Source organism: Suricata suricatta, chromosome 9 (genome assembly GCF_006229205.1).
Source record: "Suricata suricatta isolate VVHF042 chromosome 9, meerkat_22Aug2017_6uvM2_HiC, whole genome shotgun sequence".
NCBI classification, from domain to species: domain Eukaryota; kingdom Metazoa; phylum Chordata; class Mammalia; order Carnivora; family Herpestidae; genus Suricata; species Suricata suricatta.
The window spans coordinates 28,077,763-28,095,687 of record NC_043708.1 but is presented as its reverse complement, the minus strand read 5'-3'; the positions used below and the strand labels follow the sequence as shown (position 1 = coordinate 28,095,687).

The 17,925-nt window shown below is 47.8% G+C and overlaps 1 protein-coding gene and 1 long non-coding RNA gene across 2 annotated transcripts in view; both read right to left on the bottom strand.

The window, feature by feature from the left end:
* Positions 1-442: 442 nt before the first annotated feature.
* Positions 443-5,622, bottom strand: LOC115301356. Its single transcript, XR_003913088.1, has 2 exons — positions 4,792-5,622; positions 443-2,899 (listed from the first exon to the last, which is right to left on the bottom strand). It is a non-coding gene; the product is annotated as an uncharacterized LOC115301356 (long non-coding RNA).
* A 3,762-nt stretch (positions 5,623-9,384) lies between these two features.
* The window catches only part of DPF3 (double PHD fingers 3), a 249,968-nt gene continuing 241,427 nt past the window's right edge, over positions 9,385-17,925 (bottom strand). The window contains exons 10-11 of the mRNA XM_029951159.1: positions 10,572-10,653; positions 9,385-10,052 (exon numbers count right to left, since the gene is read on the bottom strand). Coding sequence (XP_029807019.1) covers positions 9,982-10,052; positions 10,572-10,653 — 153 coding nt within the window. The 3' untranslated portion in view covers positions 9,385-9,981. The remainder of the gene's footprint in view (positions 10,053-10,571; positions 10,654-17,925) is intronic.

Genomic DNA, 17,925 nt, shown 5'->3' with positions numbered 1-17,925 from the left:
AGGTCCCTTACCTCAGCCCTGAGTCATCTCTAAATCATCTACCTCCCCTCCCCCGGAAGTTCCAGGGGGTTCTCTCCAGATGCCCTCCTCTCAGAGGTGTCTTCTCATGTGAAGCTGTAGGCGTGTTTGTCTCCTGTGCCCACGAAAGATGCAGAGACTGAGGTTTCCCTGGAGCCTGTGGGGGGGGCCGGGGGTCAGAACTCCATCACTGGCAACAGCTGAGACCTGGCCTGTGGTGCTCCTGGAGTCTCCTTGCAAACACGTAGGCATCAGGCCGTCTCTGGAGCCGTGCACACATGCATGTGCACACATGCACACACGTCTTCCCACTGTATACCCCAATGTGAAAGGGCCCCACTCCCACAGGATCTGCACGTTTCCAGTTGATTTCTTGAAGACTGGGTTGGCGGTAAGAGGGGGAGAAATAACCAAAAGTCCCCAAGAGTTTTAAAGCCTTTTATTTGTTTACACATTCTCTAAATTGTGCACAAAAAAGATTTGCTACATAGGTCATCAACACTGCTAACCAACCACAGAACGAGATACTAACCACAGCAAAGAAGGGACGGGGCCTGTGACTCAGTCTTTGTGAACGTGCAAGGGCTCCACAGAGGGACTGGGATGTCCAGGGTCCCCAAGACTGCCTGATGCCCGCGTTATGCTGGCTCTGGGTCTTGACCTCTCCAAGGCCCCTCCTCCCAGAACCTGGTCAGGACAGAAGCCAAGGCAGGGAGAGAAGGAGGAGTCCTGGTTCGCCGACAGCCCCTCTAGGCAGCCTTCCTGGACAAAGCAGTTCCCTCTGCCTCCTGCTTCCATCAGGACGGGGCTGTTGGCAACCTGGAGACTTTCACATACACCAGCTGTCTGGGAAGTCACAGAACCGGCGTGTCCCCTTAGGACAGTGGGAGGTGTGGCACGGCCTCACCTCCAATACTGAAACACGAGAGATCCTGATACATCCCTAAGACAGGGCAGAAACACCACAGCACTCTTCACTTTGGGAGCCACGAAAGAGGGGGGACTTGACACACAGGAGAAAGGGGTACCCCAGGAGACAGGAGCAGAGCGGCACACACACACCTACACACTGACACCACATCACATCACACCCGGAGGGATCAGGGGGTGGGAGTGGGGGCTTTTGTTTGCTGCTGTGGTTGCTTTTTACAGGAGCCAACGGGGATCTCTTCTTCAGATCATTACATCCGACTTCCTAAGCCTGTAGCCCTCCTCTCTAGTCTCATGGAAACTGTCCCAGCTTCAGTCCTGGACACTGTCTGAAGTACTCAAGCAGCTCGAGGCAAAAGCCCTAAATTGTCCACTCAGCAGGAGGCAATGTGGTGCTGGAACCCTAGGTCCAGTGGGGAGGGAGTCCCAGGGAGCATAAAAGGAAGCCCCTCATTAGCACACATCTCATTAGAGCTCCCCAAGGCCAGCTCTCTCTCAGCCGTTCTTTTATGACTAAGAGTTTCAGAAAGAGCTGGGGGGCGGGGGGCAGGCAGTAAGAGAGTACAAGAGATAAGAAAGCACTTTGGAATGATGGGGTGTACCACTGAAAGGCTTCCCTGTCTCACGCCCACACCTGGGAGAAGGTGACCTCAAGGTTGCATCCTGTCTACACGTCCAGAGACACAGCAATAGGAAATCACTGGAACATTTCCAAGGGTACCCTTTCCAAATAGAGCCAAAGCCATCTGGGGGGCAGTAAATTCCTGAGGCTGCAAGGCACCCAGGGTCTATTCACCAGCTGGGACAGAGCAGTGAAGACTAAATTAGCCCCTTCCCAGACTTCTCCAACTCTGAGGCAACCAGACGGCTTCCGTACCCTTCCCAGAGTCAGCACAGGCATGAGCTTCCACACACGGCACTTGGGTAGGCACCTCCTTCTGAGTGGCCTCTTCACCCTCTCCACCCCAGCCCGCCCGGAACTCTAAGGCTCGTATGCGGCGGAGGCAGCCCTCCCCACAGCCCCCAGAACCAGCCTCCCCCTGACAGAACACAGTGGGGCATCAGGAAACTAGAAGAAGAAAGCAATTTCTCTTGGCTTCTGGGCAGAGATGCTCCATTTCTTGGCTCTCAAAAGGGAATGTTCTCAAAACTGGGCTTTAAAATCGCACATGGTGGGGGTGGGGGTGCCAAGATCTACTTGAAGACAGGCTTTTGCACCAGTCCACCGTGGGACATGCACCAGGGGGCTCCTCCTTCAGGTGTCTCTTTCCTAATTGGTCCAGTGTGTCAGCACCCGGCTGGGAGGGAGTCTGAGCAGACTGTGTTCTCAGCCTGAGAGTCTACTCAGGTGGAGGTAGGAGCGAAGACCCTCTCAGAGCTCCACCCACTGGGCCAGCAGAACTCTCCCACCCCCAGGTCCATCCCGCATGGAGTTTAGGGGGCCAGTGGGCTCAGACTGTGGCCTCTGCCCGGGAGTGGTGCCGCCAGTCCGGCCTGGGTGGGGTCCAAGTCAGATGACCTACCCCACTGCCCTGCCGCCAGCACAAGAGACCCGGGGAATCCGGGTCATTCAAAGGAGGCTTGGTTCAAAAGAACCACAGGCTTTCATAAGGGCAGTGGGTCAAACCCCAGAATGCATTTCAGGTTCTCAAGCACGTCAAACCAGTCTCACAGCGAAAGGTCATGAAAGCCTCATATCCCTGAGTCTCTCACAGAGATCACCAAAATTCTGCCTGCTCAGAGCCAGGTCCTGTCCAGGGGACTCCAAAGAGTCTTCTCAGGGCCTCTCCAGCAAAGAAGCCACGGGCTGCTGTAGGCCAGCTCTGCACCAACACCCACATGTGGGCAGATACATGCCTTCGCCCAAGCCCAGGCATCCAGGTGGAAAGCGAGTTCAGCGCGCTGCTTCAGGAAATACCAGGGAGAAGCTGAAATCTGGCTGGCACATGTGCTGAGCAAAGGGGAGATGGAACAAATGGTGTGTTTGTTGTCAACTCAGACAAAAGGGAGCCCCGTGAAGCAGGAAGTCAGGATCTGATGAGTACCTGCCCAAAGGTGGGCAGAGGAGGTTTACTGGAAATACGTCCAACGTTGGGCCTCCCCGCTACACCTGCCTCCCGATGTCGTGCCAGAACCGCACAGGAGGCTGAGACAGGCTGGCGGAGGTCTCCGTGGGAGTCCACCCGCTCTGAGCACGAACCCTCCTCCCAGCATGCCCCTCTGCTCTTTCTAGTGGGGACTGGACAAGGCTGTCGTGTGAGCGTCACTTTCCAGCTCTCATCAGGCCCTGCCAATGGCACCTCCCTGCCCACAATCCCAGGAGGCCAAGGCAGCATTTGGAAGCACGGTCTCTATTCCTCTGGCCACTCGCCACACTCCAACCCAGGTGCCTTCATCATCACTGGGGTTCATGTTAAAAAGACGGTCACCATCCAAGGGCAGCAGCCAGTGCTTGGGCAGATGGATACAAGCAACTAAGCTGAGGTCACCTGTGTTCTTCGCCCCCAACCCCCCAGAGGGTGGGAACAACTGAATACTTAGATGGCTTCTTTTCTATGGATGGACATGCATGAACACACGAAAGAGACCTAGATACACATTCACCTTCCCTGATGGTAGACTACCTGCCGTGTGTCAGAGTGCTGGAGAGAGTGTAATTTTAGAGCTGAAAAGCAGGTCGAAGGCTGGGCCAGGATGTGGTTCATTTTTCCAGCCCCTCTCGGACTTTGTGAGTTGCCCAGCCAGTACCAGCCTGCCCAGCAACCCCTCATGGCGGGCAAGAAATGCGCTCATCTTCCAGCAGAGCACGAACGCCCGTGGGCAAACCCAGAAGATAAACCTTGAGCACCTAGGACGGACATCCCTCCTATTCCCAGCCAAAGGCACAAATGCTCCCTGAGCATCTGACCGTTTACGGCCACAGCGTGACTTCTCTGCTTTCCCAAATGCCGCACGGATGGACCAGATGCTTCGGGAAGCCAGGGCCCTCTGCCTCCCTTCCCCGCCTCTCCCACCACCTGCTCTGCTCCGAGATAACCAGGCTACATTTTCATGCTCTCACTCACATATTATCTTAGCAATGTGCCTATCCCCCCCATTTTTTTCCCTAGTACCTAATTTAAGCCTCTTCAACTACATGTTGAAAATGTGCAGGGGGTATATTTTCTTCCTCTGCCTCTTCCCGCCACCACCCCACCCTTCAACGCCTGGCTTGGCAAGAGGGAAGGGAGGGGCAAGGGCAGGAAGGGAGGAGGCAGGCCCTGCAGGAGGAGAACCAAGGTCTCTCGTGGGGAGTGAACACCGAAGGGCAAAGTCAGTAAGAACCACAATCCCTACTTCAGCCCATAAAATCTGTGCATCCCTTTGACAGAAAGCAGAATGGAGACTTTCCCCACCCCCCAAGTCCACAACTATTGCCAAACGTGTCCCCCAGAGAAGCAGGGGTGACTGAGCGAAGAGGGAAAAGGGACCATGTGCCAGTGACCCTCCAAGAACAAGGCTCGGCCCCTGCTGGGTACGGGGGCTGGAAGCAGGGGCTTGAGGGGGTGCTGGCTGGACCTCAGGGAAAGACCCCCTGGGACAAACACGTTCTCCCTCTCATCCTGAAGCAGCACATAAGGTTCGCTTTTAGTTTGTTAAGGGAGGGTGTGTGTGTGTGTGTGTGTGTGTGTGTGTGTGTGTGTCCCTGTTTTCATCATCAATATTAATAACACTGATAGAAATAATAGGGATGCAGAGAGGCAGCCAAACAGGATGCACTGGCATAAATATAACCTGGGGAGGTTGCTGAGGGAAAATATAGGGGCTCCAGGGCCTCCCCCATGTCCTATAGGGACCACTTACCCACTCTCCTCTGCCCACCACAGTAGCGTTTATGTGCCATACTGGGTTAGTGCCGTCCTGAATGGCCACTTTGCTTGCTGCCTGGGCTAGAGGTCATTATTAGTATTTATATCTCTGTCGAAGAGGGGATCTGGCTGCCGGCCAGTCCTGGTTCCTGCCTTCCTCTGGCCTGCCCTGGGAAATGTCACCATCAGCACAAATGTTTCCTTCTCTTGGTGGGGCCAAAGAGGGGGAGACCCTGGCATGACCCTTTTCAAGGCTCTGGAGCAAAGAAAGGGAGGCATTTGGGAACAAAGAGACTGGCGGGGGGAGGTGGGCATTCCTGTGCCCTCTGACTCCTGTTGTCCCCACTGCATCACAGCCACCCAGGACCCTGGGGAGTCACCTCAGGTCTCCGCTGTCTGTGGGGACACAGCCAGGGCTCGCTCAGAGCCCAGAGAGAGCCTTCCCTGGGAACCCACCCACTTCCAGATCTTTCCCCTCACACGGGGAGCCCCCTTCATTCTCAGAGCCCAGCTGGATGAGGCCCAGGCAAGGCCCAGACCCCTCCCCGCCACTGTTTCCTGAGGTGCTTCCTTTGGGGCCTCTCTTCACAGCAGCCTGGGCTGGGAGCATGGAGAGGGGGCCGCACAGCCAGGCCTTCCGAGGAGCAGCTGCCGAGAGGCTCAGAGGAAGGCCCCGGCCCTGGGTGTCTGGGGCGCCACTCCTCCTCCCGCATTCAAGGCTTCCAAGGGCGGTGGGCGGCACTCTGCCTCCCCAGCCCACACCTTCTAGTCCTTCAGGTCTGGGACTTCTAAGTGGAAATCAGGTTTCCAGTCCCCTCCTCAAGGGCCCGCCCCTCGCTTCATTGTGCTTTGCCCCTCCCCATCCCCTTCCTCTGGGCCCCCTTCCTCCCTCCCACTGTCCAGCTGACACCACGCACAGCTCCGATAAGGAGCCCGATAAGGAGCCCGGTGTGGCACTCGGGGCATCTTCTCTGGGAGTGTGAGCAGGGCTCTGGCCCAGGAGCCACCATTTCCTTGAGGTGTGACATAGGCACGTCCTGAGGAGGGACCTGCGGAGGGCAGCAGAGGAGAGCCCAGGTCCTCGCACTTGTGACAGGCTGAGAACTGGCCTGGGGCCAGGAAAGGTGGTCCTTGGGGCTCCCTACACCCCCACAAACACAGACTCAAAGAGGAAACCAAGAGTCTAAAGCCTGAAGTTGCCAGCAATCTTTCTTCACGAGCACAGGTCTGTCTCCTAAACTTGCCCCCAGTAGGAAAAGTAATAATAATCATCTCATTTTCCTTTCTTAAAATATCTGAACTTTGAAAGGGGAGGGCCAAAAGGAATTGTGCTCTGTTCAAAGCACAAAGCCTAAAATGCACCCTGAGTGTAACTCTCCAGGGTATCATGAAACCATCACTGTGAAATCCAAACCCTCCCCCAACCTGAAAACCTGTTATCTTCTCCAGCTCGGGAGGAATCTGGCCTCCCTCCCACCCACTCACGGCTCACACCGTACTTCTAGTCACACGTGTGGGCTGGGCCTCTCCCCCCACCCCACCCCCACCCCCAAGCAACCACCCCTCGTGGCCTGCCTGGACTTCCCACCTGGCCCTGTGGCAATGACAAGATGCCTTGGGACTTGGGCTCCTGCTCTAGGTGCTATGAGTCAGTGAGGGGTTGAGAAGGAAATCAGAAGGTAAGTCTCCTAACAGAGACCTTGGCTGGATTTCCTCACCCCTGTTGCCTGGGCTGGATTTGCTGCAGGCCCAATTTCAGTTTGGATCTTGCAGTTTCACCTCCCCTCGGGCCAGCTGGAGCCACGGTATCAGGGTGCAGTGGGGCAAAGGCACTCTGGCTGTTCAGGGATCTGAGCTGCCAGCCAAGAGCATCCTTATCTCCACTCGGTGGCCTGTATGCCCGGTGACAAGATGCCACAGCGTGGGGGCCTCCATGGTGCCAGGCCCCATGCCAGGATCCTCACCAGCACCGCTGCTAATCCCTGCAACAGCCGTGCTGCCTCCCTACCCACAGATGTGCAAAATGAGCCTCCAAGGGGCCAAGTCATTTGCCCAAGGTCAACCGGCTAGAATGAAGCAGACCTGGACTTTAAACCAGTGTTTAAGGGAATGTCACACAGAACTGAAGGTGCGCCCTCTCCAGAAGCTGGGGCCCCATTCTAGATCACCACGATCTTGAAGAAAGGAGTTTCTCAAGTATCTTCATTCTGAAATCTCCAGCCCCAGGGTAAATTCCTCACCCCCACCAACAGGAGACCCACGCATGGTCCTGGCTTCCTTGTCACAGCTTTGGCCTACTGGCCCTGATCACAGGCAGCCTAGCTCCTAAAACATAAACCCATTTTGGTCAAAAGGGAGATTCTGAGAAGGCATCTAACCTTAGCTAATTCACATGAGAAGTGGGTGTAGAAAGCATTTCAGATCCCTCCTTGGAAAGCCCTGCTTTCCAGGGGTTATTTACATAACATGCCTTTTAGGTCTCCCAATGTCACTGTGGAACAGGCAGGGAAGGTATTATTATCTCTATTTCATAGGTGAGCAAACTGACGTTCAGAGATGTTAAGCAACCTGCCCAAGGTCACACAGCTACTGAATAGCAAAGATGAAACTGAAACCCTGATCATCCATGTGCACCCCATGATTCTAGCTCATCCTCTGGGGCTCAGAGAAAGACCAGTTTGAAGTTTGCCATCACTTTCTCTGTTTCAATACAGAAAGTGATCAATGTGACTCTAGAGATTGTGTCTTCTTGCAATACCCTGAAAGTACCATCTCACAAGCTGGCTTTGCTATCCCCACTTTCCAGATGGGGAAACTGAGATCCCCAAAGAGGAAGAGGTTGGACCCATCCTACAGGGGATGAAACTGGGAAGGGAATTCTGGACCCTCCTAATGTCCTTTCTAGAGCTCTGAGCACTCCCTGGCCCCCCGCTGCAGGATCACAGCAAGACTCAAGTCATCCTTACAGCTCCCGTGGGCAGCGGCAGGGCTGGAGCGGGGACAGGGCCACCCCGTCATCTGTATTGAGGTGGGGAACAAATTCACGCACACTCCAAAGAGGGCCTGTCAAGCAGTGTGGCCACACTTTTGGGGTTTGGACTTCCTTTTTTAACATGTAAGCCACTGTGGCATTTGGGAACATTTTGGTAACTTTTTTTCCTAAAATTAAGTCAAAGCGATTTTCAAAACCAATCATCAGCCTTTGAGGACACCCTGCTTTGAGTTTTATGGGAGGACAGAGAGCCAGAGCAGTTGGAGAGGAAATCTGCCCCTCTGGTGTGACCCGTCTGGGTAACAGATGATGTAACAACACAGCAGCTTCCAAAACCCTCCCTGGACCTCCAGAATCCAACAACAGGTTTGCCAAACGGCAGGGGAAGGAAGTATCTTAGGAGGAAGATGAAAATCCCATCTGAACAGAGCCCTTTAAACAAGATCATTACGTCTACACAGAGCTCACTTGGAGGCCACGGGCCCCTGTAAGAGAGTGACCCCCATCTCTTGCCACAGGTCACTCTGCAAAGGACGGGGGGACACCAACGCAGCTTGGCTCCACGCCAGGCTGTCCCGGGTCCACTGGCCAAGAGCAATTAGCCCGGGAGGGAGGCTCTTGCCAAGTGGCGGAGCTAACACTGCAGCTGGGCAGAAGTGGCCCAACTAGCCCAAGTCTCCAGGGCCTTCTTCAGGAGCTGAAGGACTAAAAATAACCTCGGCCTTTGTCGTACGCAGCCGGACCACAGAGATGGGGCTGATTTCAGGGAAGCCGAGCATGCGTGAGGGTCCCACTCACCGAGACCTGCCCTTTGGGCAAATGATTTTTCCAGAAATGTGTCAGTTATTGTGTGCTGCTGCCGTTGCCACTGCTACCGAGATTCAAAGGCAGCCCGATCCACTCCAGCCCTCGGGGCTGACTTCCAACACAGATTTCTCGGAAGCTCAGCCTCCCATCTCTTTCTTCTCAAAACATTTTTTTTAAAACAAGAGTCCAGCATGTACTGGGGAGCTTAGGGGACAAGAGCAGCCCTTGAGCTGAGGATTCTGCCTCGCTGCCACCATGATCAGAAAAAATCACATTCCCCCAGTTATTTGTTTAGGTGACAAGCATCTCTTCCCCATCCAGAAACCTCCAGAGCTGGGTGCCAGGACACAATGGCAAACATACACTGTGCAGAAGGAAGAAATTACTTGGGAAAAGAAATCCGTGGTGCCACATTTATACTGAAGGGTTGCTCAAAACTGCAGTCCTTTGTACCCATGTTTAGATTCTGGATTGGGCAGCCTGCGCCCACTTTCCTGGCTCTTTAGTCACACCAGGGAAAGCCCCAGACCCAGGCTGGTTGGGAGGCGGACCCTAAGCATGTCCCCTCCCCCTGGCTGTGGCTTGTCTCCCCTCAAGGATGTCCCAGCTCGGAAGGTCAAAGAACTGCAAAGCCTGATCCCTTGCAAAGCTACTCCCAATGGATAACAAATGCTAATTGGCTGTGGTAGGGCCTCAGAATTTTCCTCCCAGTGTCTCTGCCCACCCCTCAGCACTTCTATTTCCCTCCCCCCCCCCCCCCCCAGCCCTATCAAGAGACCACCCTGGCTGTAGACACCACTAGGTATCTGCTGGGGGTCCAGAAAACCGCTTTTTTTCTTCACAGAGTCCAAGGAACAAAAAGGGATTTTGATCGTCAAGATGGCCTCCCGACTCTGAGTCTAGAAGTTTCCAGAAAGGCTTGTAATAAAAACTTCTCCACAGCCTTTTGACCCTCTGCTGAGTTCAGGATGAAGAGCCGAAGCAGGAGGCGGGAGGCTGTGTGAAGATTTCTTGGAACACAATAGATAGAAAACACCAAACTACACGTAAATGACTGATAGGTGGTCACAAAGCAGCTTCCCTTAAAATGGGAGCCAGTGAGAGGGCCTCAGTGCTGGGATAAATGTGAGGGGGTTCCACAGGGCCGGGGCTGGGAGTGTTCTTCAAAAGTGCAAGATCCTTCCAGTAGAAACATGGAGGGGCCGACTGAAGTACCGAAACCTGTGTGCAGGAGGGAAGCAGACACCTCACCCTCGTGGTTCTACGTGGCCATGCCCTCTGTGGCCACAGGTCTTCCTTACAGTTGGTCTGTCTGGATACATGGGAGCGGGGGCTTGATCTGGTTTGAACTGGGCTCCGCCTCCGCCTCTCCAACACCCTGGAGCCCTAGGCTTGGCAGCCAAAGGCTGAGGCCTTTTCTTTGAGCAGTTCCCAGCACAGGTGGCAGCTCCAGCTTCCTGCAAGAAAAAAGATGACGTTACCAGCAGCCCCTCTCGCCCCCCTCAAGCCCCGCCCCCTGGTCCTAACTCCAGCAAGCCTCCTCTCTCTTTTGATTGTCACTGTTCAGAGACTGAGTCCCAGATCTGAAAATGGGTGGGAGCCTACAGCTTGGCAGACAGTTAAGTACTGCTCAGAAAACAGTTAAGTGCTCAGAGGCGATCAGCCGAACAGTCTTAAAGACCCTCATTCCTTAGCAGCAACCAGACCTGGGCCAGTTCCCCGGGAAGTTTACCCCACCTGCCCCTTCAGCCACACATCGGGGAAACATCTCCTTGGCCATCAAGTTGTCATTTCAGGGGGAGGAACCTCAGTGTCCTCATCTATAAAATAGCAGTGGCCATACCTACTTCATCAGATTGTGATAATTTAACGAGGCAAGACATGTAAAGGCCTCAGCACAGGCCTGCAACCATAGTGAGAGCTCAGTAAGCCGTAGGAGTAGCTGTTGTGGCTACTGTCGACCTCATCATCATTACCTTCTGGGGGCTCAGCCACCGGGGGGTTTAAACAGTACATGTGATAGCCACGGTCACAGTCATCGCAGAAGAGTAGCTGGTCCTGGTGGAATAGTGAATAGGTGGAGAGAGAGAGTGAATTATTTAGGGCCAGGATCCGGCCCTCCACCGGCCCTCCAGCATTTTCTGTGCAGGTTCACCTTCCTGAATGCCCCTTTCCAGGCCTCATTTGAAGTCTTCACTGTCTCCTGAATATGCTTTGTGCTTTGCCCATAACTGGAAATTCCCCCTCTGCCTCCCCAGCTATACAAACTTTACCCCCACTTTAGGGTTCTGCTAAAATCATACCTCCAAGAAGCCTTCCTTGACTACCACCTCACATTCAAGCTTAAAGAGATTCCTTATTCTACTGAACTCCTGTAGCCAATAACCCTGTCTCCGTAAGGCAGAAAAACACTTTCATGCATTTCTGTGTTCCCCATGGTGACTGCCTAGTGCCCTGAAAGAACTTTAAATGTTTGAACATTTTAATTGCATTCCTCTTAGCCTCACCCTCCATCTGTGAAATGGGCAACAATGATACTTGATGGTAACATCTACGACACTTCCAAACCTTTGCAGGATTTCGCTATGCCAATGTAGAGAAATATATGTGATGTAATGATACCTTTCAGGTCCCTAAAGCCTCATCAGGGGCTGGGGGCTGGAGCCCAGGTGAAAATAGGAGCCACCAGTGCTGTATTTAACTTCCAAGGACACAGTATACACTTTGCTCCTGGACACTCTCCCAGTCCCTGACCCCTGCTCTTCTGGACTATTCTCTACTCACCTCAAGTCTTCCAGCTCTTCTGTTCTACAGAGATGTCACTAATCTACAACCAATGGAAGTTGTCTCTCCCTTCTTGCATCCCCATAGTTCCCTCTCTTATGACATTTAAATGCCTTTTGCTTTATGCCACAAAGCCAGGCATATGGTAGACATGTACACACAATTGTTTTCTGGAATAGTTCCTTTTGGAATATTCCTGCCTTGTCCTCTCCTTTACAGATCGTAAGGTTTTGGGGCATAAACTTGTCTGAACTCATCTCCACATCTCCTTCAGAACTTGCACACAGTAGTTATGAGTTTGTGATATGGTACCCATTATCCAGGTTCAGCTCTGCTCTATTCTTTGGATCTGCTTGGATGGCTTATAAGACAATTTGCAAAACTAAGTTTTGTCTCAAATCTTACCCTAACACCCCTCAGTACAGAGATCCTGGAAAAAGTAGATAATGAAGTTGGAAACCCCAGTGAGCAAGCAATAAGGCAGGAGATATCATGGAAGACTTTTTTTTTTTAATCATACTAACACCTTTCAGTGGTGCAATGGGAAGCTTTTGAAGAGTTAACAACAGAGAAGTGACCGGTCACACATGGAATTTAGAAAGATCTCACTAGCTGCTGTGTCAGAATAGACACCTGGGTAGAAGGAGGTTGGTTTTCCAGGCTGGAAGACCACTTAGGATGCTACTACTATCATCCAAGTGAGAGGTGAACTCTGAACTAGGGTTGTGGCATGGGGAAAAAGTAAAGGTCCTGTTCCCATTTGAAAGTTATTCATTAGATGGAGAAAATGATACAGAAGAAATCAAGAATATTACTAGGTTATGACTTGGTCAGCAAGTCAGATGACACAGCCACTCATTGAGACATGGGCCGAAGAGTAGATCCATGGGAGATAGAAGGCAACCTCAGCTAGAGACATGTTCCATACCTCCACAGATCATGCAGTGGAGATGCCCTGGAGGCAGCTGGGCAGCGGGAAAGATGCCTGATCATGAGATATGGATTTGGGAGTCATTGGTGATTAGATGACAATGGACGTCCTAAAGAGAGGAAGCCCAGAGTATGTTACAGATGTCCTTGAACTTGAACTTATGGAGGGATGTCCATGAACTTCTTGAAATTATATGAACAACTTTGAAATTATATGTACAAATGCACATTTTCCAGAGAAAAGAGTAAGTCCCTAGCTTTCATTGAATTTTCTGAAATATCAAGGACTCAAAAAAGGTTACTGAGATAAAGGCCAAAAACAGACCCTTGGGAATACCAACTTCAAGGGACAAGCAGAGAAAAAAGAGACAAAGGCAGCAGTCAGAGAGTTAGGATGAAAACCAGGACAGTGTGATTTACTCCAAAAAAGTTACATACACCATTATTTTGGAGCTGAAGTAAGCTATATGACAATATGATTTAGGAATAAGACAGGGAGGAACAAGTTAGGATGGGGACAGAAAATAGAGAGAGACTTGTTTGAAACAGTATTACTAAAGTCTCCTACTATAGTGCTGACACAAGAAATACGAGTAGGTAGCATACAGTGTATGAGACTTTCCAAAGGGAAACCAGGTGTCTCTGGATTTAAATACATTTTTTATGGGTTGATTATTGTCTAGCACCACATTCTCTTCTTTTCCATGTGTTTTTCAGGATCACTGCTTGTCAAGTCCACCCAGATCAGCCAGCTCATGCTAACCCCCATGAAAAACATAATTCAAGAACCTCTTACTCCCAAGTACCAAGAACCAGTTCCAGTAGAATGGAAACCCTATTCTGGGATGTGTATGGTAAATCCCTGACTATGCAAGAGGTGCCCTGCTGCCCAAGCAACCTCATTTTTTGATTCCTCCCCTACAGCTCTGCCAAGTCAAAGAGAGACCTCTGTATTAACACTGTTTGTAAAGCCAGAGACTAGAACCAACCCAAATGTCTATCAATAAGAGACTGTTTGGACAAACTAATGAAGAACTATGCAGCTGTAGGAAGAAATGAAAATTATGTCTATATATTGTGGTGGAGTAATTGCAAAGATACCCAGTGAAAAAGCAAGGTGAGGAAAACAGGTGTGTTTGTTACTATTTTCTAAGAAAATGCATTCTTTTTCTGGGTTCATTATGCATAGGGAGCCATACACATGAATTCTTATGGATTCATACACATATGCATATAATTTTATATTTAAATATATTTAAGATAAGCCATAATTTTTTTAAATGGTCACCTATGAGCAGAGTGAAGGAACAGTGTGAAAGAGTAAGAATAGAAGACAGATTTTCTTGAATAATATGTTTATTTTAATAGACTTCACTCTGGAACCAGTAAATATTTTGCTTAGTCACAAAACAAAATTCACACTATAATTTCCCTAAAAACAAAAGAAAAATGAAACAAATGAATCTAATTATGTATTAGTTGATGGCATAACCACACAGAAAGTAGCCAATCCAAGTGACTCTAAATCAAGTAGTTTGACTGTACATCCTTAGTCATCATCTTAGTCTTAAGAGCAAAAATAAGGGTGTGTGTATATACATATAAATGTATTTATTTTCAGCAATCATGTTCTTGGTGGTAATAATGGAATTAATATTCCAAAACTTGTATGTATCAAATGAGTAATTATGTTGTTATTGAGAAGAATTTTGACATGCTTGAAAGAAACTACAGATGTAAGATCAATGAAGTTAAGTAAAAACCTTATAGTTAATTTTGAGTATGAATTAGAAGTATCAGTATAAATTCAAGTATCCATACAAATTCAGCATTCATATTTTCTAGCTGTGTCCATTTAAAATGCCCCAAACAATGACTAATGAGGTAAAAATTAGCACCCCTAGCACCCCTATTATGTTTTCTAAAGATCATTGTCCACTGAAATGAACCAGAAGTCCTTGAAGAAATGGCTAGTTCCAGGTCCAGGGCATGAAATGTATAAATATCTTCACATACTGGAAAGCAAGGACACCATCAAATACTATTGGAGTCATGTTGAAAGGACTCAAGATCCAAACTGATTACATTCTCACTGGCCAAATATAGGACAGTTTTAACTGTAATGGATCAAAACAAATAAAATATATTTAAATCCTTGGGTTCATAAAGATACTATTTATTTTAAAAACTCTGTCACCTTTGGAAGATGCTAGGGAAACATCCCATTATTTTTTGGTTTATTACCTTGATATGATTTTAGTCTTAGAGAAAGTTGCAGAATGGTACAGAGAGTTTCTGTACACACTTTACTCAGCTTCCCTTAGTGTTAACGTCTTACATTATGATAGCACAATGTTGAAAAGCAGGATATTTCCATTAACATAATACTATTGACTAATCTGCAACCTCATTTGAAATTCACCAGTTTTCCCACTTCTGTCTCTTTTCCCAACATCCAATCCAGTTGTCGTATTTTCTTAGTGTCCTTGAATCTGTGACAGCTTCTCGGTTTATCTTTCATGACCTTGATGCTTTTGAAGAATCTAGGCCAGTGATTTTGTAGAATGTCACTCAATTTGGGGTTGTCTGATCTTTTTTCATGAGAAGACTGAGGGTATGTACTTTAGGCAAGAATACTACAAAAAGTGATGTTGTGCTTTTCTTATGCATCATATCAGGCATTGATACCAATATGTCTTGTTACTAGTAATGTTACTCTGATCAAATAGTTTAGGCAGTGTCTGCCAGTTTTTCCACTATGAAGTTATAATTTTTCCCTTTGTAATGTATCAAGTAATCTGGTTGGGGAGAGACTTTGAGATTATGCAAATATTCTGTTTCTGACCATATTTTTGCCCACTAATGTTGGCATCAATTGTTCTTGCTTACAAAAACCCAAAACAGTGATGTTTGCCTGTTGGTGATTTCCCTCTTCCCTCTACATTTATTAATTAGAATTCCACTCTGAGAATGAATTTAACTTCTCTATTTATTTATTCAAATTTTTAAATAGCAATATGGATTTTGTTCTTTGGATTGTAATGCAGCACTATCATTATTTACTTTGTGGCTCAAATTATCTCAGATTTCCCATTAGGAGTTCCTTCAAATTAGTTCCTGTGTCCTTTAGGCTTTATAAATTTTTGAGCACTTCCCTACTTTCTAGTACTACAGGATGCTCCAGACTTTTCTTGCATTTCCAGCCCTAGGATCAGCCATTTATCCAAGGGCTCCTAAATCCTTTTACTGGAGAATAGTATTTAAAAAACAATATTTGGGTACCATGGATCCTCATCACTTCTGGGTTGTCATTGCTGCTAGGTTCTCCCAGCCAACAGGATTAGGAAGTGAATGTACGTGTAGGTACATATGCACACACCTGTATTTATTTCTGTACCTATCCATACACATACACACACTCACACACACACACATACATATATATACACACACATCATATATAAAATGTATAAGTGTATATAAACACAATATGTTACATCAAAAATCATAAATTTATACCGACACCCCCTATTCCATGCCAACACCACAGGATTCAGTCCAGCCTGCCTTCTTTATTTGACTCCTCTTTCTCTGACATGGAGAAAACTGGCTCTCCTTACCACAATATATACTTACTGGCTCAGACCTGTACACACATAAAGTAGTTTCAGAATGACTAACTTATATGCCTGTAAGAAACAAATTTACTAACTAGGGTATAATATTTATGTAGTCTTTCTACCTTTAGCCTTAAAACACATAGTTGTATACTGCTTTTGAAGTCTCCACCCTTCACGATGGTTATGCTATCTATTTACATTAGGTTCATTTGCTACTATTCATATCCCAGCTTCAGTCCCTCCCCCACATCCTGGCTGATTTTAGTATTCACCTGTAATACGGTACGTACAACAATACCTTGTCCTAAGTGTCAGTGGTATGCACAAAAGGCATTCTCAGAGAAGTCCTGTCGCGCCCCGATTTCCCTATTTCTCTACCTCATTCCCTCCCACTGCTGTAGGTAACCAGTCTTGTTAGTTTCTTGTTTATCCTTTCTGTATTTCCTTTATACAAGTAAACATATATTTTTTCTACTCCTTTCTTGTAAGAATGGCAACATACTATAGATAGATACTGTTTGGGCTTTGCTTGTTTCATTTAATAATATTAAATTTGGAAATACACTGGATATTATTACACATCGATTTATAAAAATCTGCCTCAACTTTGTATAGCTGCAAGTGATGGCTGTGCCATCATTTATCCAACCATTCTGCATAGGAACATTTAGGTCATTTCCCATATTTTATAATTATAAACAAGGCACCCATGAATAACCTTATGTACATGTATTTTCATAGTGTTATTAAGTATATCTTCATGGTAGATTCCTAAAGATGAGATTGCTGAGTCGAAAGGTAAGTGCATAGTAGTTGTGTGAGGTAGGTATTGCTAAATGTCCCTACAAAAGAGTCGTACTACTTTGAATTCCCAATGACAGTGTATGAGGGCACCAAATTTCCCACAGCTTCATCAATAGAAGGTATTCTCATACTCTTTCCCAGTTTTACAGGCAAGAAATAGTATCCCAGGGCTTTTTTATTTGAATTTTCTTAATTATGAGTGTGTTCAGACTATTTTTTTTTAATTTTTACTGTTTTTATTTATTTTAGAGAGAGAGACAGCATGAACAGGGGAGGGTCAGAGAGAGATGGAGACACAGAATCCGAAGACAGGTTCCAGGCTCTGAGCTAGCTGTCAGCACAGAGCCGATGCGGGGCTTGAGCCCACGCACCGTGAGATCATGACCTGAGCCGAAGTCAGATGCTTAACGGACTGAGCCACCCAGGCACCCCCAGACTATTTTTTTCAAAGCTTAAAGTCTATTTTTATATCTTTTGTGAATCTTCTTTCATGTCTTTTACCCATTTTCCTTCTTTTTAATTTATTTATTTAAATTCAAGTTTAACATACAATGTAGTATTGGTTTCAGGAGTAGAACTTAGTGATTCATCACTTACATAGAACACCCAGTGCTCATCCTAACAAGTGCCCTCCCTCATGCCTATCACCCATAGCCCATCCCCTCTATCACCCATTTTCTATCAGGTCTCTGGTCCCTTGTCCCTTAAAATATAAGAGTTCTTTATATTTTATAAGGGGCATTAGCTCTTTGTCTGTGGTAAATGCTGCAAATATTTCCTTCCAGTTTGTTAGTTGTCTTTTTACTTTATCATGATTTTTACTATGCAAATTTTTAAATGTTCATTTTTGTGAGAGAGGGAGAGAGAGAAAGAAAGAGAATCCCAAGCAGGCTCTGCACCATCAGCACAGAGCCTGATGCAAGGGTCAAACCCATGAACAGTTAGATGATGACCTGAGCCAAAATCAAGAGTTAGATGCTTAACCAACTGAGCCACCCAGTTGGCTCAAGCTACTGTGCAAATTTTTATGTGGCCAAATTTGTTAATATTTTCCTTTATTGTTTCTTAATTCTGAGTCACAGAAAATCTTTCCTCATATTTAGACTAAAGGGGAATTCACCTATGTTTTCTTTCAATACTAACATGGTTTTATTTATTTATATTGAGATCCCCAGTCCATTTACAGATTGTT